Source organism: Miniopterus natalensis, chromosome 1 (assembly GCF_054644295.1).
Source record: "Miniopterus natalensis isolate mMinNat1 chromosome 1, mMinNat1.hap1, whole genome shotgun sequence".
Taxonomy (NCBI): domain Eukaryota; kingdom Metazoa; phylum Chordata; class Mammalia; order Chiroptera; family Miniopteridae; genus Miniopterus; species Miniopterus natalensis.
Genome location: NC_142081.1, coordinates 120,135,397 through 120,158,188, shown reverse-complemented (window position 1 = coordinate 120,158,188; position 22,792 = coordinate 120,135,397). Strand labels below are relative to the sequence as shown.

At 38.7% G+C, this 22,792-nt stretch overlaps 1 protein-coding gene across 3 annotated transcripts in view; it reads right to left on the bottom strand.

The window, feature by feature from the left end:
- Positions 1 to 22,792, bottom strand: part of PLXDC2 (plexin domain containing 2) — a 401,646-nt gene that overhangs the window by 229,106 nt on the left and 149,748 nt on the right. For all 3 annotated transcript variants that reach the window (XM_087825356.1, XM_016224708.2, XM_016224709.2), the window contains one exon: positions 13,012 to 13,223. In XM_087825356.1, the coding sequence (XP_087681482.1) occupies positions 13,012 to 13,223 (212 nt within the window). The remainder of the gene's footprint in view (positions 1 to 13,011; positions 13,224 to 22,792) is intronic.

Below are 22,792 nucleotides of genomic sequence, written 5' to 3'. Positions count from 1 at the left end.
AGGGGTGTGTGCGCACATGTGGAAAGGGGCACATGAAGGAAGAGGGAACTGGAGAACCTCATTGGAGCTGCCCCACTGGCATGAGTCCACCGTCGTATCTCCTTTCCAGTTTTCATAATTTCTGATTTCCATTATTTAAAATGTCCAGCCCAGCTGGGCATGGCTCAGCGGTTGAGCATCGACCTAGGATCCAGGAGATTGGGGTTCAATTCCCAATCAGGGCACACGCCCAGGTTGTGGGCTCGATCCCCAGCCAAGGTCATTGATCGGCATGAGGCAGCTGATCAATGACTCTCTCATCATGGATGTTTCTATCTCTCTCTCTCTCCCTTCCTCTCTCTGAAATCAATAAAGATATATTTAAAAAATAATAAAATAAAATGTCCATTATGCTGTGATTCCTTTCATTGTGTCTCTTCATCTTCCAGAGCCATAATCTGAAGAATGTAATTAAAGCTTAAGGCACTCACTGAAGTAAAAGGGAGTGTTAGTCAGTGCTCCATGTAGCTGTATACTTTTAATTGCTGTCCTCATGAAAAACAACAACATAAAACATGCTGGTTGTATTGCGCAGGGAGAGAAGAGCCCTAATTCAAGTGTAAACTAGATGTCTGGTAGAAGGGGCTCTCCAAGCCTCCATTTATTTTCCCCCCCAGAGGCAATTCTTATTTATTATGATCAGGAATGATGCACACAGGTGTGTGCGTGCACATACATACATGCAAAACACAGATACACACACCAACACACATTTACAAGTCACTAAAATTCTATTTCCAGGCTTTAAAAAAACACATCCAACATCAACAAAAAACCCCTCTAGTATTTAGCAACTCTGCCTACACATAAGGATTTTTAGAACCACTACCTGCAATGCCAAGCTCTTCGGTTTTAATTTTGCTTCTGCAGCCCAGAGGAAAACAATGCTACATTGATATGGTGGCCCTTGAGCAGGAAGATCACTGGTAGAAAGCACTGCTAGTGCCAGAGTAGAGAGGAACAAAGATAATTAATGTTGGTCCCAGATTCTGCTTCCAGGCTGACTCACTCCTTGCTTTGTTTCAGGCACTGTTGCAAAGCGGGAAATCATTTCCTCTTCCTAGATTCTTTATTACTAACAGTGAAGAAGTCAGTAGAAAATCAGGAAGAACAGTCCCATAGTCATTTAGCATTTACTGTCATTTGCATTCACAAGTGATCAGCAACTAAAAAAATATATACATACGTATATAGTTTCCTTTGAAAATGTTTAAAAATTTTCCTAAGTAGATAAAAATGCAGAAGTTTTGGGGTTTTTTGGTCCTTTTATGCAAACGACTTTATATACAGAACATATCACATTCTCTTTTTAACAACAAAGTAAGAAATACAGATTTACGAAGCAAAAAATTTTTTAAATCCTTGAAGTGGCAGCTATGATTGTTCAGCAACAAAACTGCCTAAACAAAGCATGTCAAATACATTTTAAATCTGCTCAGACCTTAGCAAAGCTAGTCATTGAGGGAAAATAATGTTTTGACCAGCATGGCAAAAGTGATTTTGGTTTCCACTTAAGATCTTTGTGGACCAATAAGTAACTGAACTGTAGCTGCTAACCAATGTCTTCTGCTGTGAACAGATTCACATAGGATACGAGATGTCAGCAGGAGGGAAAAAGGGAGACTTTTGAATGTACTGATTATTTTATTTGTTTAGGCTTATGACAAAAATTATTACATACAAAGAGCTATCTAAAATGTTAGTTTACCTTTAAAAGATAATTTTACTATCACTGGGTCCAATTGGTAATAAGAGAAAAACTTCTAATGGATACTTATTATTTTGATCTAGCACATTTTTATATTTATTCAAAAAGCTATCTTCTTACTCTCTGAATTACATTATTACCATTTGAATATGACACTCTTCTTTTCTGGTAAAAACTAACCCCATTGACTTGTAAAAATAATAAAGCAATATCTGATTATTCAAGGAATAGAGAAAGATGAAAAGTAGTTCTTTGTTCAATTGGTATTTAGGCAAGAGAAAGTGACTGTTTATGCCCGCTCATTAAGATAACAGATCCTTCCATATTACTATTTACAGTGGACAGATGAACTGTTTTACGTTCCTTTCGAAGATTTCTTAGTGTTGCTTGCAAACATTTTCAAAACATGAAATTTTAAATGATCTTTTACTTTACACTAGTCTTAAATGACAAAATAATATAAAGTGTTGCACTCAAATATGAACACTGTGCAAAGCATTGTAACCTAAGAAAACTGGACTATAACCCAGAATTTTCTTAGAGAAAGAAGTCTGAGAATTAGAAATCATTAAACTCATCTTTGAAAATTATAAAATTTTCCAGACTAGAATTTATGAAACCCTAATGTTTAGGAAGCATTATTTTTTGTTAGAAATCCTGTCATAAGACGAAATAATTTTAGTTTTAGAAGTACCTAAAAGACTTTCTTAATAAAAGGTGCTGTAGCTAAATGAAAATTCTAATTCAAACAGATAGAAATCTGATTTGCAAGCTTTTCTTCTGAATTCCTTTGGCCCCAAGTGGGATCAACATTGTGAATGCAAAATAATATGAATAGATACATGATTGTTTGAGAGGTATTGTCTACAAGATGAATGTTAGTATGTTCTGTAGTTTTGTTCTTTAAGCTACAATAGCGTAAATATATGAAGCTTACAAAAGAGCTAGAAATTACTTCTAAAAGAGAAATAATATTAGCAGTGTTTAATTCATTCACTCAATTCAGTGCCATGGATTCCAAACTATTATTTCAATAGTTTGGAATAATAGCTCAGGCTTGAAATGCTATATAGAAAATAGTTCAAAACAACTGTTCTCAAGGGTTGTAAAGTTTAATTCTTCTCTTGATTCTAGACAGACTCAGATATCTGTGCATTGCTGGGTCATGAACAAAATCGTTTGCTTTTAGGGATACACACACAAAAAGAAAATCAAGGCAGTTTCTTTTCATTCTGAATGTTAGCACCCATTCTTCCATTCTTAAAAGGACCTTCGGACATTTGAAGCCTTTCTTAATAGTGCAAAACATATTAGAAATTTGTTTATGACAAATGTAAAAGCAAAGACTATGAATGCACATGTGCATGCTTTGTTTTAAAGAGGCCCTTATCTACCTTAAAATTGCTTCGGAAAAACAAGGTGCAGCAGAAGTTGCCTGCACACTCAGCAAAGTATATTACTATATATCATTGCTTAAAACAGAAATACAAATTTTCATATATTAAGTTTAAATAATTAGAAAATTTAAAATGTCTTCTGTTTGTAGCTGCCCACTTTTGTGTACACCTAATAGTCTTTCCATCTAAGTCATAACATTTGGCAAAGACACTTGAGATGCCTTTGACAAAGGTCCATAGAAGATTCTGAGTATCACATAAAATTGCAGAACATCATTGATTATCACAGGCCTATATTCCTTATTTTTTCCTTTTTTATGTATGTTTTTATTGATTTTTAGAGAGAGGAAAGGGAGATATAGAAACATTGATGAGAAACATTGATTAGCTGCGTCCTGCATGCCCCCTACTGGGGATCAAGCCCGCAAGCTGGGCATGTGACATCTTGGTACATGGGACAACGCTCAACCACTGAGCCACACTGTCCGGGCTTCCTTATTTTTTTTCAGTGAATTGGTGCTAAATTGTAGAGTGCTCATTAATTTGTTAGATAAAATAAGGCAAAGATTTGGTGTGATTTAGGGTACCAAATTGGTATTAGTATTTCTAAAAATTACGTAAGCTCATGTCATAGGGGCTGGCAGACTCATGATACTATGATACTACAGATCTTCACGGGAGTAAGTAGTAGCCTTAATATTCCTCCAGATGTAGTAATAAAAAACATACTATTAGCATGCCTACTTCCACTCAGGCCTATTTAGTCTTTGAGCAACATTACCCCATTTCTAGTTCTTTAAAAAAAAAAGCCGCAGAAAAAAAACTAGTCTTTAAAACATAATGCATTAATATGGATTGGGACTGTCTAGTGAATGACCCCAGAAGCTCTCTCTTTGCAACCCAGAAACCATACAGTTGAGAAGATAGTGAAGGGAAGGGAAGTTTGCCACCCCAAAATATTCCTTTTGGGACAGTGTTATTTTAATCTGGTTATTTTCAAGAAACAAAAGACTCAAAGACAACCTCTGTCCTTCCTTCCTCTTAACTGCCTAAAAGGAATTTAGATAGAACACCTGCTCCAGAAAAGAAGATTTCATCACAGATAACTATAGTTTAATATAAGCTAAGTGCGATAGGGAGGAACCTAGCAAGGTCCCTTTGATCAAAGTCTTCTCTGTGTCCTATTGTTTAAGATGGTCCAGCAGACACTTTTTTTACCAAACATTTGTGTTTTCATCTCCATGTGAATTGTCTTCCCGTTCCTTTGAGGTCCCAAACCACTATCCACTCCTTCTCCTTAGCTCAAGATGGCATATAAACCCTTAACTGCCCAATCTGTCCTGGGTCTCACATTCTCATGACACCCCTGTACATAAGAATAAATTTGACCAATTATTTCTGTTAATCTGTTTCATGTTATTATTAGTCAAGCCAGAAGAACTTTTAAACACAAGAAGAAAATTATATTTCTGCCCCCATAATAGGTTATGTTCTATGGGCTGATCTTGAACTCAACATTGCATGGGACCTGGTAACCCCAACCCAGGTACTGGTAGATGACATTTTCCAGTGCTTCTGAAACTGCTGGCAGGTAAGCCTGGACTGCTTGGAGCTTCATCCTTGAGCATTTAATTCTCCTGCACCATGCCCTGCTCATGCTTGTCCAATAAAGAGGAAAAGCAAACGGGACACCTCCCTCCCTGCAGTAATATCCCACTGTGGGCCACCTCTCCATGGCTGTCAGGAGAACAGGGGACTAAGCATCTGCTGGCTTTTCTACTCCTGAGTTCCAGCCCTCACTTAATGGTCACTTGCTCTCCACCCTGAACCCTTTGCTCAGTGTATAAAGGCTGCACACATCTGGATTATCAAATCATTAATCTGTTTTTGTTCAGCATGAGTTTTTAAAACCGATTAAAGATTTAGACCTATGGCATTGGTCTGTACTATAATTCTTTATTTTATTTATTATTTATTTATTTATTATTTTAAATATCTCTTTATTGATTTCAGAGAGAGGAAAGGAGAGGGAGAGAGAGATAGAAACATCAATAATGAGAGAGTCATTGATCGAGCCCGCAACCGGGTATGTGCCCTGACCAGGAATCGAACCCCGATCGCCTGGATCCTAGGTTGATGCTCAACTGCTGAGCCACGCCCAGCCGGGCTGTACTATAATTCTTTAAAAAAGTATGTTTTTATTGATTTCAGAGAGAGGAAAGGAGAGAGAGAGGGATAGAAACATCAATGATGACAGAGAGACACTGATGGGCTGCCTCCTGCACGCCCCCTACTGGGGATCGAGTCCGAAACCCGGGCATGTGCCTTGACCAGGAATTGAACTGTGACCTCCTGGTTCATAGGTCGATGCTCAACCGCTAAGCCACACCAGCTGAGCATGCACTATAATTTTTTTATTGAAAATAATTTTCATAAAAGTGTATTTTAAATGTCCTGTTGAAAGTTAGTCTGGGCAAAGAAGAAAAATGAGATTGCAAGATGACAGAATAGAAATTTGAAGGATTAATAGTTAGCTGGTGTTTCCTACATTAGAAGTTCCCTATCACTGTCACTGTTAATGCAAGAGAGGCAGGGATAGTGGGGTTCTCATGAATGGCTAAGAAACTGAGGTAGGAAAAACTCAGTGCAAATATTCTCATAATTAATCTCAGGGTCCTGGTGGGGGAGGTTAAATATAATATTTCTCTTTGTACATGGAGAATTCAATTATATTATTCACTCTGAGACATAATTCTTGTTCTGCAAATAAATTATAGGACTAACACACTTAATAATTTTACACCCTGTATACATCATTTTGAAAACTATTTCCATGCCGTAACTATATGTTAACTTAATTAGCTCACAGGGAAGCATCATAGAGATAATGCAGTTATTCTCTATGTAACTCTGAAGGACAGTTATGAATCTTCTTCCATTTTTGTTTCAATAAAGACCTGACATGTCAAGCTAAGAATAATCTATAACCGGGCAAGATATATGACATTCTATTTTAATCCTCATTATCTTTTTAGAGGGTGAGCAATAATTGCACATCAGTTCTGTCCCCTTGACTATTTTCAGTGCATTTTCTTCTTTGAAAACTAAAAGTCCTCATCAATATTCTATAAGAAAATGAATGGGATTAAGTCAGAAGTTTAAAATTACTTGAGTTTGCCAATTACCAAAACAGAAGACATTAAAATAGATTTTTTTGTCAGTTCACATATAAGCTCTGGCAATGCAGAGTTGAAGACATAAGGCCAGTTCCCAACCCACATGAAATGGGGACTGTCAAAATTGTGGCCGGTCACCCAGCAGGAAAAGGCAATAACAAGGATCTGTAATTAACTCTCAGAGTCCAACAAGCACCAGAAGGTTGGGCAAGACTTTGGTCATGGCAATTAATATAAGTTAATAATTAGAAATCTAAATCTTTCTCAAATTCCTATGCTCATCCACTGCCTTTTCCCTAACTACTATCTCATGTCACTCCACAACAACTCTCATCTAAAGTTAACTCACCTTTTCACCCCTAGAAGTGGGCTGTCTGATCCAATCCCCTCTCAGCCCCCCATAGCGATATTTTAGGAGCATCAATGCGATCTTACCTGCTCCTATTTAAATTCTTTTAGTGGCTTCCAAGCACCTTCCTATTGAATCCAAATCACCTTAACATAGTGTTATGAACTGAATGCTTGTGTCCCCCCAAATTCCTGCATTGAAACCCTAACCACTAATAGGAGCATATTAGAAAGTTGAACCTGTGGGAGGTGATTAGATCATGAAGGTGGAGCCCTCATAAATGGGATTAGTGACCTTATGAAAGAGACCCAGAGAACTTTCTAGCCCTTTCAGCCATGTGAGGACACAGGAAGCAGGCTCTCACCAGACACCAGATCACCCAGCACCCTCATCTTGGATTTCTCAGCTTGCAGAACTGTGAGAAATAAGTGTCTGCTGTCTAAGCCACCTCGTGTATGGCATTTTTGTTATAACAGCCAGAAGGGACTAAGACACATAGTATAAAAGGCAGTGTAACGTCTCTTCTGTGTGTACTTGCTGTCTAGAAATACCTGACACGAGGCTACCTTCCAACTATTTCTTCATGACTTGGTTCACATGCCCTCGTGTGCTTTCTTTCTCATCTTTTGTGGAAACCAATCAGACACCAACACACATTTGGGAAATTTCAATTCACTCTTGAGTAAAATAAGTGTGCTTTTTCAGGACTAATCTTAGAATTCCCTTTGCACAGCTTTCGGGTTCTGCAACCACATATTAAAGCCTCTGTGAGTTTAACGTCCCCTAAAATGGAAATGTTTCGTTAAAAAATCTACTTTTCACATTCATAATATAGTAACAGAGCTGTTCAGTATCAGGTAGTACTTTTTTCCTTTAAAAAAATGTAACAAATGTGCATGATCACACTCTTCCCGTGTGTATTTTCTTCTATGAGACCACTAAGCAGAAGAGTGGCCTACAAACAATCAGCACAGCAGTATTCCGCAAGCTTCCTTAGTCTCTTTCTGTAAAATGGGATGATATGCTTTATTACTGCCTTACAATTTTATTCATTATTGTTGCTGTTAGATCTCTGAGACGCAAAAGCAGTAGGATTTTCATAATCTGAGGATATTCTGATGTATTCTCTATACTGCAAAGTCATACCAGGGACATTCTGCCCACATGGGACATTACTGAATTTGACTTTTCTTTATAAAATAATCATCAAAGCAACCACAAACTTTTTTAGATTAAGCATTTGACAGTGACTTCTTTCCTTTCAAATACATTACCTAGTTAGGAAGTGCAATAAAATATTAGAACACACACAATAACTATGTGTGCAGCCATTAGCAATTGCTAACCTTCTAGAGGAACATATTATGCAAGTTGTAAAAATAAGATGCAGACACACGGACAATAAAGACCACAACAGGAGATCAAAGGGAGCTTTTCCCTATGCATTTAAGAGAAAAATGGTTGCTCTCTAGTTTTTAGCTACATTTATCACACATATTTGGTGATCACTCTCAATTGCACTTTCCTCAGATAAGAGAAACATAGATGATACAAGAATTGCTGGATATGCCGGAAGTTTCCTATTTGGTACCAGAATGAGAAATCCAACAGGCATGTTGCTGGTAAGCAACTCAACTTAATCTAAGGTTTTTCAGAACATTTATATCCCCAAAACCACTAGCTAAATCTACTTGGTGCTCCAACTCCTTGTAACTCAAAGTGTGGCCTAGGCGCATCTGCATCACCTGAGGGGACTGGCCAAGCTCACAATTTCTGAGTCAGTTTGGATCTTAAAGCTACATTTATATGATCCATAAGCCCTATTGGTAAATCTTCCTTCTTCAAGTCATCCAGGTGCTCTTCAATCAAGGGGGAAAATCATACTTGATAGTCCTGTTCAGAAACACTTTCATCGTTCCAAGAGAGGAAATATTAAACTCCATTACCATGGTTACCAACACCATTACAAAGAAATAAGTAATAAAACTGAGCTTTATAAAAATCAGTAATTCTCACCAAACACTGACCGCTCAGGCTCGCTCGGTTCTATTATGGCACCTCTGATGCTATGAGTTCTCTGTGCCAGAAAATGGAAGGGCAGCCAGCAGCGAGGTGACAATACGTGCACTGGTCACCCATGCGTGTGTCCCTGGGGTCATGGGGCTCACTGAAGGCTCCTCAAGTGAGGCCAAGTTGTGAATGGAATTCTACTTTCCCTAAAAGTCCTGGAAGCCCTTATATTCCCAAAGTAATAGGAAAAAGTAGCACAGGAGTGATTGCTTTGCGACACCTCACTCTTAATGCCTACAAATCAGAAGATGGCACTGTTCTCCTTACTTGGCTAAGTAGTTACATGTCTACATGACCAGAGAAAATATAAGAGGAAAGACTCACATAAATCAACATTCAGACCAACAGTGCCATTTGCTTACTATTGAGACCCTGCTTGCTCAACAGGAAGCACAACTAATTTCAAAACGTCTTTATATCTTCATGGGAAAAATATTAAAAAAAGAAAACAATGGCAACAATGACAAACTTCAACTGGAAGAATTCTTTAGCTGGAATACCAGCTTCTACAATCACTCCATTATCTTTTCTCTTGCAGAGCCAGAAAAAATACTGTCACCAATTTAAGAGAATAACAGTCCTTGTTTCATAATGAATTTGTGCCAAAATAGGAAATATGCTATTGTCTTTTGTTTTTGTTTAGTAGGATATAAAGTCTAGACATGGCAGAAGTGAGGACATGCACAGGAATACCTTCTGGGTGGTTTTAGTCTCACTGGGATACAAACTATTTTAAGAACTACTACTACAGCCAGAGCTCTCAGGCAAAATAATTCTGATTCCTGGCATCGACTGTGGAAGCATGTAAAGCAAAAAGCACAGATAGTCTTTCATGCTCGTTGCTTGTAATTAGCAATATAAAGCAAAGTGCTTATTCCTAAAAGACAAGAAAGATGTCGTCCCAGTGCCTAGCACAGAGTAGTCACTCTATAACCATTTGGTTCCTTTCTTTTTTATTTCTGTTTACCTCAATCCAACAAAAGTATTTCCCTCAAAAACAGATGCACCAGTGTTCAAATATACTATTTCAAGGGCCAGGATAAATAAACTTCGCAGAAAAGTTTCAGATGTAGTTTTTTGTTTCCAGAGTTAGTGATGGTGCCAAGAAATGACTATGGGACTTTAGATCCCCAATAATCTTCATCAATCCCCCAAACACCATCAAAATAAACTCAAAATAAAGGCAGTCCTCTTGCTGTGCACATCTAGCTTCAGTCCAGTCAGACTGAAACCCCAAAGCTATTTTCATATTGATATCTGGGTGCTGCCACTGTCCAAAATCCTTACATAATCAAAGTGCCATTTACTTTTCCTTCTATATCAGACGAAGCCAAGTCAAGAAGAAAAGCTAAAAACCCTAGGGGCTGGGCAGGCCTGAGCTTGAATACCAGCTTCTTTACTTATTAATGGGAGTCATTAAAAATACTAAACCTTGGCCTGGCCGAGCACGGCTCAGCGGTTGAGCATCCACCTAGGATCCAGGAGATCGCAGTTCGATTCCCGATTGCTTGGGTTGTGGGCTCATCGATCCCTAGTAGGGGGAATGCAGGGGGCAGCTGACCAATGTTTCTCTCTTACATCAATGTTTCTCTCTCTTTCTCCCTCTCCCTTCCTCTCTCTAAAATCAATAAAAACATTAAAAACAGCAACAACTAAACCTAAATCCGAAATTACCCTCATGTAAAAGTCACTGAGATTACTCAGTGAACCTGGGGGTGCAAATCTCTCTAGGCTGATACAAAGACCAAGGAAAACCATATCCATACAACACCTGGCAGATCTGAGCACCACATGAGTACCCAGCAAAGAGCTTCTTGCACCATTTTCTTTTTAACGATTCAAAATCACTGATTTTATGTGGTCTCCCTCTGTTAAGGAAGAAAAAGAAAAAATTGGCTGAATAAGAAAATCACAGCTATAATAACGACTGGGATTGTGTTTTGAGGAGTGTTAATACATTCATGAGCAAAGGGACTTTCTGTTTTACAGTGATTAGGGAAATTCAGCATCCGGCATGGAGATCACAGAGTTCTAGGAATCTGTGCCCCCCTTTCAATCTCAGTGGGTACAGCTCTGTGCAGAGAGTAAACACCTCTGCTTCAGTTCAGCTCTCTTTATATTGCACCCTAGCTGAAGGGCTTCTCAGGGAAGAATAATGTTGCCTACTCTGAGTTGCTATAACAACATAGTTGCCAAAATAGCGGGCACACTGCAGGAGTCAGAATAGTCTCTTAGAGATACTGTGTGCCTTCTGCTCCTGGCACATCCTCTGTTGCCTGTTAAGGGGCCCGGCTGAGGCAGCCCGGGGCCACCACAGTCACATACACATTAAGGAGATGGAGAGGGGTTTTGACAATTGCTGGGCTTCTCACATACACAGAATCCCACTGGCCTGAGCTTCAGATCTTCTGAAGAGTCTTCTCACTAATGAGGCAACAAATGGTGCTTTGATACTATTTGCAGAACTGTGTAGTATGTTTCATGAAGTTGAGTTTTTTCCTAAATAGTGAATCCTTCATAGCAATAAAAAGAATGGGGCCTGGTTCTTAAAAAGTATTAAGCTTGTCACCTGGGAGAAAGTAGAAATTAAAACTTCAGATTGAAGGAAAATATGTAAATGGATAAGGGCCATACCATGGATGACAATAGAACTCTGACCCCAACCTGGAGAGCAAGAAGTCCAGGGAGTCAGAACATAATTTTGGCAGCAACTGGCCCACAATGGGCAGGACTTGATTAATAACTGTCAGCTTCCCTGTTTTTTTGTCCCTGCGTCCAACTCAGGACCAACCACAGAGAACCACACATGCTCCTCCAACCCATCACACGAGATGCTCTGTTTTCACATAGCCCACCTTTAGCTTCTACAGGCCAACCACCACCAATAAGACCTTTTTTTAACTGAAAACCTTTCCCACTCCCTGACTGTTTTTGAGTCTCCACCAAAGGCTAGTGATGGAGGTTGATTCCCTTGCTCTGGCAAACTGAATAAAACAGCTTCTGTTCTCATTTGGATGCTTTTTACTTATCTCTGTAAGATTTACCTGTTTGTTTCTGTTATATTTAGTGTACTAACAAGATCATATTTTATGATTTGCAATGTTAAAGACTATGAAAACTTAAGCAGTGTAATACCATCCTTGAGGCCTCTGGATAATTCTAAAATCTACCTAAAATATGCCCTCAGCAAACTTCCAGACTCACCAAACCCATCTCCAACCCCTTCCCCTTCCACCTCATGGCCCCACCCATAACAAAGAATTACTTACAGCCTGGCCGGGTGTGGCTCAGCAGTTGAGCGTTGACCTAGGATCCAGGAGATCGAGGTTCGATTCCCAGTCAGAGCACATGCCCGGGTTGCGGGCTCCATCCCCAGTCGGGGCCGTGCAGGAGGCAGCCGATCAATGACTCTCTCATCATTGATGTTTCTATCTCTCCCTCTCCCTCTCCCTTCCTCTCTCTGAAATCAATAAAGATATATTTTTAAAAAGTAAATTAAAAAATTAAAAAAAGAATTACAGTCAGAGAGTGAGCAGCCATCCCAGTTTGCCCAGAGCTGCCCCATTTTTAGCAGTCAGAATCCTACACGCCAGGAGACCCCCAGTCCTAAGCAATCCAGGACAGTTGGTAACCCAGGTGCCATGCTGTTCTACGACTCAGTCACTGCAGATGTCATTCACTCTGCAGGCTTTTTCTCTCTTACCACTGACATGTTACCAACCTGGCTCCTCTCGTTCTGCCAAGACCCTGCCTAAATGCCCACTCCCGGAATCCACCTCTTTGACCACAGCCCGCCTCCCTAATCCCAAGCAGACAATCACTCCCCCCTCCACGCCTGCCATGCTACCTACCGCCTGTATGTATTTTTGTATATACGCATAGCATAGGAGGACTTGAATGGCGTGTAGACCCTCTTACACAGCAAATTCCCTGCAGGCAGGCCCTGTATTGTCTTTGTCTTTGTGTCCCTTCCATGTCTTCACCACACCAAGCCTCGTGTTTGTCTGTTTCACGAGTAAGTGAATTTGTGGGTGATTAAATGGTTTAGCTATTTATTTATTTAATATAATTATAAGTACTTATTATTGAATTTCTGAATATTAATAAATTATTTATTAATGAATTAAATTGATCCTTACCAAACAAAAAGTCTGAAAGTTCTAGACTGAGCCGAAAGGAGAGGATATATATGGGGTGGGGGGGGGGTGGGGGGGATTGGGTGCCTTACAAGAAATATATTCATTCATCCATTCAATTTTCCAGATGATTTACCTCAATCTGGGTGGTGTTGTCCTGCCCATCGTCCAGCAGCAGGTCTGTGAAGCCTCGGGGCTCTGGGGAGTCCTGGCCCATGCTTGCTCGGTTAGTGTCCACAGCCTTGAGGGAATCCGTGTTCCTTTTCCACCGGTGGCTGAACGTATGTGTGTCTACTTCTATCTCCTCTTCTGTTTGTGGAAAGGCCTGAGCAACTTGATTTTGCCAATCTGTTTCAAAATAAATAAATTAATGAATTACTACTTGCTACAAATCACACACACGCTCTCAACTTGAGTAGGAAAAAAATTCTGCTAGTCATGAAAATAGAAAACGAGCTCAAACCAGTGAAATCTGTTTAATTGTAGTATTTTGAGCTGGTACATCTCTGAGTAGAACGGAAGTTTAGGGCACATCCTAAGTCGTGACAATGGCTAATGTACGGACCCAGCAGAGTCTCTAAAACAGATGTGCAGCCCTAAAGCAATGCATTTTTATTCCTTTCCCTCCCCACCTTCCACACACACTTCAAAAACATTCCCCAGTTGTTCTGAGAAAACAAGCTACAATCCAAAGGAATGAAAAGCAAGTGATTCTCAGTCCATTTGAAAATAGAAGTCAGACATTATTAATCTGTGGGCTAATACTCATTTCACATGAGTTATGCTGAACAGCAGAGAGACAACAATGAGTTTGAATGGGTTAAATAATACACAGAATGATCTTCCTGTAAATGTGCTAACCTGCCTTGTAGCTCACAAGTCAGACTTGGTTGACTGCCTAACACATTTAATAAGCAACACTCTCAGGACACATCACAATGCTCTTCACTTGTGCTGTTGTTACTTCAGAAACTTGCCAGTGATAGGCACTTAGAGAAATGGCTGGGAAGGCAAGGAGATCACAAAGGTATTTTAAAGCCATCTGCAGGTACTGGCCTTGCTGACCCAGTTCATCCTGCCATTAAAGGAGGGAAAATTAGATTTAATCATTACTCCTAGTCTTTCATTTCTGTAGGTCAGCAGGGGAAGGTGTACCACAAGCGTGAGAAATTCAGTTTCTGACTAAGAAGAACAGCCCTCTTCTACACAACTATCACCAACAAATATGAAATGACAGCCTTTGTAACTGGCAGGATCTAGGTTCAAAATAGCTTAAGAGAGTAGTGATTTAATCATAGCTGGGACTTTCCCCTCAATACAAGAACATCGCAAGAAACCAAAATGTATTTAATGTGGCTTATAATACATTGAATCAGCTATTCAGAACTCTAAAAAGTAAGGTAAGGCTACCACCACTCATCACAGGCAAATAGTCTAAAATATCTCCCTTTCAACTAGAAAAAGGTGATGATTCTTCTTGACAGAGCAACTATTTATTCTTTGGGTTCATCGTGAACTTAAAAGATCTCCCACTGCCTGATGCCTTAGTGGATACAGCTTAGAAACACTACCACAGTGTCAGCAATCTAGACCTTTCCATGGGTTCATAGAATGATAAGATTTAAAAGAACCACAGAGGTGGAAATGGCCAAGAACTCCAGAAAAGCCACAAAAACGTAGCACTGTGTTCAGTTCATAGAATTATTGCAAGTTTGAAAAAAACTCATGTACATAAAGTGTTTATCATGGTTCCCGCCCACCCTCCAATACAGGAAATGTTTCTTTTATTTTTTTTAATCATCACCTGAGGATATGCTTTTATTGATTTTAGAGAGAGAGGAAGGGAGAGAGAGAGATACAGAAACAGATGTGAAAGAGAAACATCCATCGGTTGTCTCCAGTATGCACTCAGACCAGGGATCGAACCCGCAGCAACCTGGGTATGTGCCGTGACTGGAAACTGAATCCAAAACCCTTTGGTGCACAGGACAATGCTCCAGACAACTGAGCCACAGGGCCAGGGCAGGAAACGTTTGAACAATGCTCAGTAAATGTTTGTTGAATGAATGAATGAATGAATGAATGAATGAATGAATGGGTGAATGAATTGTTGATAGTCTCTTTGAAGCAAGAATGATGGGACCAGGCAGAATTATGTAATAAAAGAAATACTGTACAAGGATTCAGGAGACCTTGGGTAGAATTTTTATTCTAGTTTTGCTGGGTATGAAGCCTAGCATAATTCACAAAACTCCCTGTGCTTCAGTTACCCTATATTTTAAATGGGAATGAAAATGTCTTACCTGCAGCAGACAGCATTTCCTGAGGATGTGTAAGATCTATGATTCAAGACAAAGCTACATAGCAGTTTTATTTGCTTTATTTATATATTCTGCTTCATTACCAAAAATATATGAGGCATCTTACAATGAAAGCAAGCAATAAAAGTTTTACAATAACCAAATTAGGACCTCCTAGCACTACTTTTAGGCTAACTTTAGAGTTATGCATTTGCCTTGCACTGCGGTGGGGCAGGGGAGCTATCTGAATGTAAATAGTCATGGAGGAACAATTGAAAATCTATACAGGATCCTTGTTTGATTGTCAATCTAGATAAGAAATGTAGCAAATGTAATGCAGTTCACGGCTTAAATTGTCCTAGATATAAAAAAATGTGTTTTTTTTAAAAAAAAATCACACAAAAGGAAAGGCTTGAACCAGAAAGTTTTTTCCTCTATATTGTAAATTAGGGGAAATACACTGAAATCTTCGAAGACTTAGACTTTATTAAAATCTTCAAAAAAGACTTTCAAAGCAACTCTGGGTTTCTTTTAAATTAGCATTATTGTTGGATATTAATTGATGAATATTCATTTGACTACTATCTTTTCAGATGTTTATAGCACAAGACAAAATATAGTATTTTCCATGATGCCTGTTAGGCTAGTAATGTCACACTAACTCCTGAGGTCCTGGCCCAGGGCAGGGAGTAGATGAAATAACACACTGGAGGAGCACTCTGCAGAGGAATTCTATTCTCACCTTCCTTGAATCCCCCTTTCTCATTTTCTCTCTGCTTTCTTACCCAAGAGAAGAAATAAAAGGGAGCACCAAAACTTAGGAACAATAAAGTTCATATTCCCCACTGTTAAGTTAATTAAACAAGGAGGCCATTAGACTGAGGTGGTTACTAATACCTTAGCAGCCTACCTAGGAAGCAAACGCGAACCTAAGCCTGTAAACACCTCAAGGTTAAGAAATCAAAACCTAAGAACAGTCACAGTCACCTCTGCTTTTCTGAGTTAAGCAAATGCTTAAGCTACAGCCAATCGAATTGTTTTCTTACTTTGCTTCTACCTCTTGTCCACAAAAATCTCTCCCCTAGTTCCTTCTTATCCTTGGAGTGCTCCTAACCCCTCTGGTTTGGTGCTGTCCCCTTGGAACGGACTATGGCTCAGGTGAACTTAACATTTTTTAAATGCCAAACTTTATTTTTTAACACCATTTACGTTGGAGATTGGGATGTTTCATTAATGTGGCAAACTCCTGTTTTTGCAGTGACCATTCAAATTTATTAGCAGGATTTCTGGGGAAGGTAAATTGAACAGAAAGGTAGGCCTCCCCTATGAAACAAGAACAAACGCTCACAAGGGTCAGTCTCAGGATAGCTGTAGAGTTTGGGTGTGCTGCTGTTTCATTTTTAGCGGTGATTTATATTTTTTTTCTCTTTTGCTTCACTGCCGCATCACCGATTGGTTTGTCTCCGTCGCGGATGGGCTTGCCCCTTCTAAAATCTGCCACCTTAAGCTTTGTAAATTAACCAAAGTGGATCGCTGGCTGGCTGTAATTGTATTTACAAAGAGTAAACAAAATCTAAAGAAGGACCTGAAGGTTTTCTAATGAGAAAATGTGTGAGTTTTAGGGCCTGGTCTCCGTGGATTTTCTTTTGGTTGCTACTTTAGATCTAATTCTTTCTGTCTGGCAATGTCAAGGATAAGCGAGGCCCAGTCTCCACATTCCTGTGTTCATTCCTCAGGAGCACGTGGCCCATCAAGGCTGATGTGTAAAACTGGCTTAGATTTTGATCTCATTTCAGAATCATTTTTAAAGAAGATAAAACACGTAAAAAAAAAAAAAAAAAAGGATGTTTTACAGAAATAAAGAGTGAAGAAAGCTGGCCAAACCAGGGAGCCTCATCACCTCCTCTGTGAATTATTCCTATACACTTCACGAGGTTTCAAACTCATACAAGTATTTTAAATCACCACCAAAGCAAATCATTTAGAAGCAAGATGAAAGGATATACGTGATATAACGTTTCCCTTCCCAGCTGCTGGGAAAACAAAAGCAACAGGAGGGATCTTTGAATCGTCTGTTTGAACAGATTGTTTGTTTTCTGTCCACTGTATGTTAATTAAACTACCAATGGAAAACCTCCGAAGATAATTTTCTCCAACATATTTTACTACAGTTGTTAATCACATAGCTCAAGGAAACGTTAAATGTATCTAATGACTCCCCTGTGGATATAAAGAGAGAAAGCTTAAAGACATATTTTTGTGTATGTAACATATAAGTTGATCTTAACACGTTCTTGAAATACTTTATTCAACTAAAATAGCTGATAAACTATTGCTGAAGAAGGTACTTCATTATATTTCAGATAGAACATCACTATGAAACACAATAATGTCTAGCTAATGAGAATAAAAGAAGAAACTCATGTATATCGCCCTGTCATTTTTGGCAAAGCTTGCAAGTCTCTTTTGTGCCATCAAATACTATAATAAAATGAAACTAGGTAAAATAATATAAAAAAATGGGGGGAAAAAGCTGTGCTGGGCTGGATATGTTCATATGCAAGTGCTATCCAAATGATTTTATTTAAATACCTTTCATTTAATTATTATAATAGTTATGGGTTAAAACATCTTTAAACCCATTTCTTGAGTCTTGGGTATAAATCATATGCACAATATGCATGGAACCACCAAGAAGTAACTACATAAATTGGTGTGCATCTTATGTAATTAGGATCCATCGAGACTGCACCTTTTGATAAGCACTTTGGTCTGCACTTCACAAGTGAACAAAATCACCCCTTTGAATACTCTGCAGAAACATTAAGATTTTTCACTGCAAACAGATTTACTGGCTAGATTCATCTGAGAATAGATAAAATTATTTGGCTAAGGTGGACTGCCATATGGCTTTGCATCTCAATTTATTGTCAAAGTGAGGAGGAAATTTTATGCAAATGATTATGTCCAATAATGAACTGACTTCGCAGTCAGTGGATTCTGAGGTTTGGCTGACAGCATTAGAGTGAGAGAGCTTCTGATGAGAAAGCATACAGAATGTTTTGTTGAGAGATATTAAAGGGCTTCAGTGGGACTTAGGCATCATAATCTTTTTAAGCTCCCCATGTAATTCTTTGTGCCTCTGCAATTGAGGACTACTGCTCCATGTTCTGGTCCCATCACATCTGTCTTAGGTCATGCCATCACCATCTTTTGCCTCCAAACTGGTCTTACCATTTTCAAACTCTTCCTGTCCAATTTTGTTTCCATCTGTTACCTGATATACTTTTCAAATTTATTCACTTCTTTCTTCTGATTAAAACCTCTAATGGCTCCTTACCACTCACAAAACTATAAACCACTTTATGCCCTCGTTCCAAACACTCTCCCTTGTCTCGGCTTCCCCACCAGGCCCTGTGCTCCCACCACATGGCATTTCTCAGTAATCTCTTTACTGCTGTGAATAGTTACTTTTGCATGGAGAAGAGCCTTTCCTCACCTCAGATTTTAGGAAATCTTGCAGTTTCTTCAAGATCCAGCTCAATAATTGCCTTGTTAAATGAATCTTCCCTTGACTCACCCAGGCAGAGCTAATAGACTTTTCTTCTATAATCCAATACCTCTTTTTTCTTCTTCAAAATATTACAGATGTCCCTTTTTCTCCCCAATGACCCAACTCATCTTGCCTTTTTTTTTTTTTTTTAATCTTTATTAATTTCAGAGAGAGGAAGGGAGAGGGAGAGAGAGATAGAAACATCAATGACGAGAGAGTCATCATTGATCGGCTGCTTCCTGCACGCCCCCGACTGGGGATCAAGTCTGCAACCCGGGCATGTGTCCTGACCCCTGGGCATGTGCCCTGACCGGGTATCAAACTGTGATCTCCTGGATCCTAGCTCGATGCTCAACCATTGAGCCACGCCCCGTCAGACTTAGCTAACTTTTTAAACACTCTTCTGTCTACCTCACTTGAATGTGAGATTATGCAGAAAATTGTGTCTGCAAGGCCCTTGGCTGGTGGCTGAGAAATTAGACTTAGGGCGGTTTCCTACCATTCCCTAACAGGTAAGAGTGGTTCACTGTGGCTAAACCTTTTGGGCAAACAATATGGTTTACGCTGAACACCTGCCTTCCTTCTGGGAGTCTGGAATTTTGGGACACGCTAGACAGAGGCAGTTATGGGAACAGCTCCCATTAGAAACCTTGGGCACTGAGTTTCTAATGATCCTTCCCGGTTGACAGTACTATTTCACATGTGTTGTCACAGCCTGTTGCTGGAAAAATTAAACATCCTGTGTGCTCCTGCTGAAGAGGGCTTTTGGCAACTTGCCCTGGTTCTCCACAAGTGCCTTTCCCTCAGCAGATTTAGCTTTATTTTTTTTTTTTCCTGTAATAAATCATAGCTGTGGGCACAACTATATGCTGAGTCTTATGAGTCCTCGTAGCATATCCCGAAACCTGGCCTTGAAGATGCCTGCCTGATGCAGAGATGTTTTAAACAGGGACTCTATCTTACTTATATTTTTTGTCCCACTAGTACAAGCATCGACACTGACATATTATAATAACTATTTAAAGTTTTCTGAATACTAAAGAATGAGTGAGTGATGGGCCAGGCTGCTACTTATTTGACATAGTGTCTTAAAAGTTATGTATGCAATTTCTTCTCCAACTTCTTAAGATTTTAACCATATTTACGAATAGTCAGGTAGCAGGGTGGAAGGAGGAGAAAACTGTGGGAAAATAAATCTATAACAGCTCCTATTTATCTTATATGAGTTTGATTCCAAAATAGCCGCTGGCCAGTTGAGTGATGTTCAGCAACACTTAGGGTTGCAGTTCATCATCTCGGCCCTTTTCCGCTAATGGACTCAGTAAGAAATACAACACGTCTTTGAAGAATGCGGGCATGGCCCAGTGAAACTGAGAAGCTATGGGGGAGATGGAACAAGGACAATTTTAAGTTAAAAGTAGAAAATAAATGAGAATTACTCAAGAAGTTTAAAGCATAAAAGCGCAGTGTATGAGGCAGGAAAGCATTAGAACCAGAAAGGCCTGAGGCCAGGATGTAAGCGCCCGCACCCCACCTTCTCCACGTGTCCCCTTCTCTGACTTCTGAGTCATTGTAGGGTTCTGGTCACTGTAGGGTATTTTTCTAAGGAACATTAGGCAATGTAAAAAAAGGTACAAAAAATTAAACAGAATGGGAAAATCTAATCAAATGCTCCAAAATGTGCATAGAATCAATTTACACTTCTAAAGTTTAATAATTTTTCTAATTTTACTATTACATAAAATAATAAACAGACATTTTAATTATACATATAAGAATGACAAATTATCCTATGGAAAACATGCTCAGCCCTATAAGCAATCACTAATAAAGTTTAAGGCAATTTTAAAGTACTGCTACATATTTATTAAAGTGTTAAAAATAAATAGAATAGCCCAGCCGGGCGTGGCTCAGTGGTTGAGCATCGACCTAGGATCCAGGCGATCAGGGTTCGATTCCCAGTCAGAGCACATGCCCGGGTTGCGGGCTGCAGCCGATCGATGACTCTGTCATCACTGATGTTTCTATCTCTCTCCCTCTCCTTTCCTCTCTCTGAAATCAATAAAGATATAGTAAAAAATAAATAAATAAATAAATAAATAAATAAATAAATAAATAAATAGAATAGAATAGAATAGAATAGAATAAAACTGTATAAGTTAATGGAAGTTTTACACATTACTTTTAATATGGGTTAATAATAATAAAAATAACTAATCTTCACTTAGGATTAATTAAATTCCAGGCACTGTTCTAAACATTTGCATACATTAGTGTATGTGGCATGTTTTATTATTAGCCCATTTTACATATGAGGACATTTATGCATATGAGAGGGTAAGGAATAGACTAGGAAAGTAACCAGAGCCTTATCCAGAGGCTTAGTCTTAACTATTATCTAATCCACCTCTGATTAATCTTTCAGGGGTACAATTTAGCAATCTGTTAAAAGCCTACTGATATGACAAAAAGAAACAATCTAAAAGAAAAAATAAATAAATTAGACAAAATTGGCTATTAAAAACAGCAAAAATATGTAAATAATCTAACATTTGAAAGCAAATAAGCAATGCAATATCCCATCAAGTTGACTGTACCAATGAAGTAAATGAAACAATGTTAATGTAAAAACATAGCAGGAAGTAATGGCACATCAATATTGATTATACTTTTATTATATCTTGAAAGGTTGTTAAGTACTTTAAAATAAATAATTAATCCCCATGTTAATTGAGAATTTTCTATTAACTGCTTAGGAGAAATTAAAATAAATTCCTTCAAGTAGATTTCACTTGATTTACTTTGATATAACTTCCTGTTTCATAATAAAAAGGACAACTGTCAAAGGACTCAAATCATACACTGATTTTTCAGATAAAGCTGTCAGATTTGAAGAATAAACTCATTTTCACATGAGCCTTCTCTACAAATAATTAATAAACAGAGAAGATAGCATTTAATTAAATCTAAGAATCTATCTTTTAATAAGATGCCCGGGATTTTCTGTAGAACACACTGTATGATGTACCCAGAACCTACCTGGAATTTTGAGGCACATGACTTCCTGCTATCTGTACAATGAGAGAGGGCAGCTTTACAGCCTTTACAGTCCCTCCCAGCTCTAAAAGTCTGTCATCAACTAGCTAGCTACATTATCTTAACATATTTTGGGCTATTCTGGATCACATACTACATATTCTATATTCATTTTCAAGTTTTCTTTTTATCTTGTGAAAATTCACATACTATGAGAGTTTAGAGTCTCCATAGCACAATAAAACACTAAAACTTATTTGGTAAAACACTTTAACACTTCTATTTATCATTACCCATCCTAAACTACCCTTGTTTCATGTATTGGGAATGGCTGATTTTAGAATAAGGGCTTTGCACAAAAAGGTAAGTCCCAGCCAGGGGAGATGGAAAATTCTGTAAACAAGGACCAGTCATGGCCAATAGCCTCTCTAAGGAAAATTTGAGTCCTCTGAGCCAGAACAGACCAGATGGAATCGCTTGTTATAATGGTGCCCAGTGTCAAAGATGACGTCCAAATGCCTAGGGCCCAAATCACTGAGGGCCTTCAATTAAATTATGGCTGCCAGATGTCTGATCGCATTGCATATTGTCATCAGGCCATATTCAGTCTGTGGAGGCAGAATCTATAACAGCCCAATGCTGAACTCAAGCTGACTTAGCCAATGGCCACAGACGACGACCAACACATGTATTTCCATCAGATTATGTTTTATAAATTTAAATCACATAAATCATACCATTATCGAAATAGCCCCAAATTTCTATAAGCTAAATGTCCTCTAGAGATACGTGTGGACTTGGACAAGAGGTCAATAACAACTTCAATTTCCTCATCACAAAATTAGCTCTATTGTTTATTTTTTTAAAAATTATGTTTCTAAAGTTATAACTGTGTAATGTCGGGCAAGTCCTCAACCTTCTGGGACTATGTTTCTTTATTATAAGATAACTTTAGTAAATGGAAGATTTGATTCTATTCTTAGAATCAAAACCAGCAATACTTTTCTGAAATGTGACTAAGTGATTCT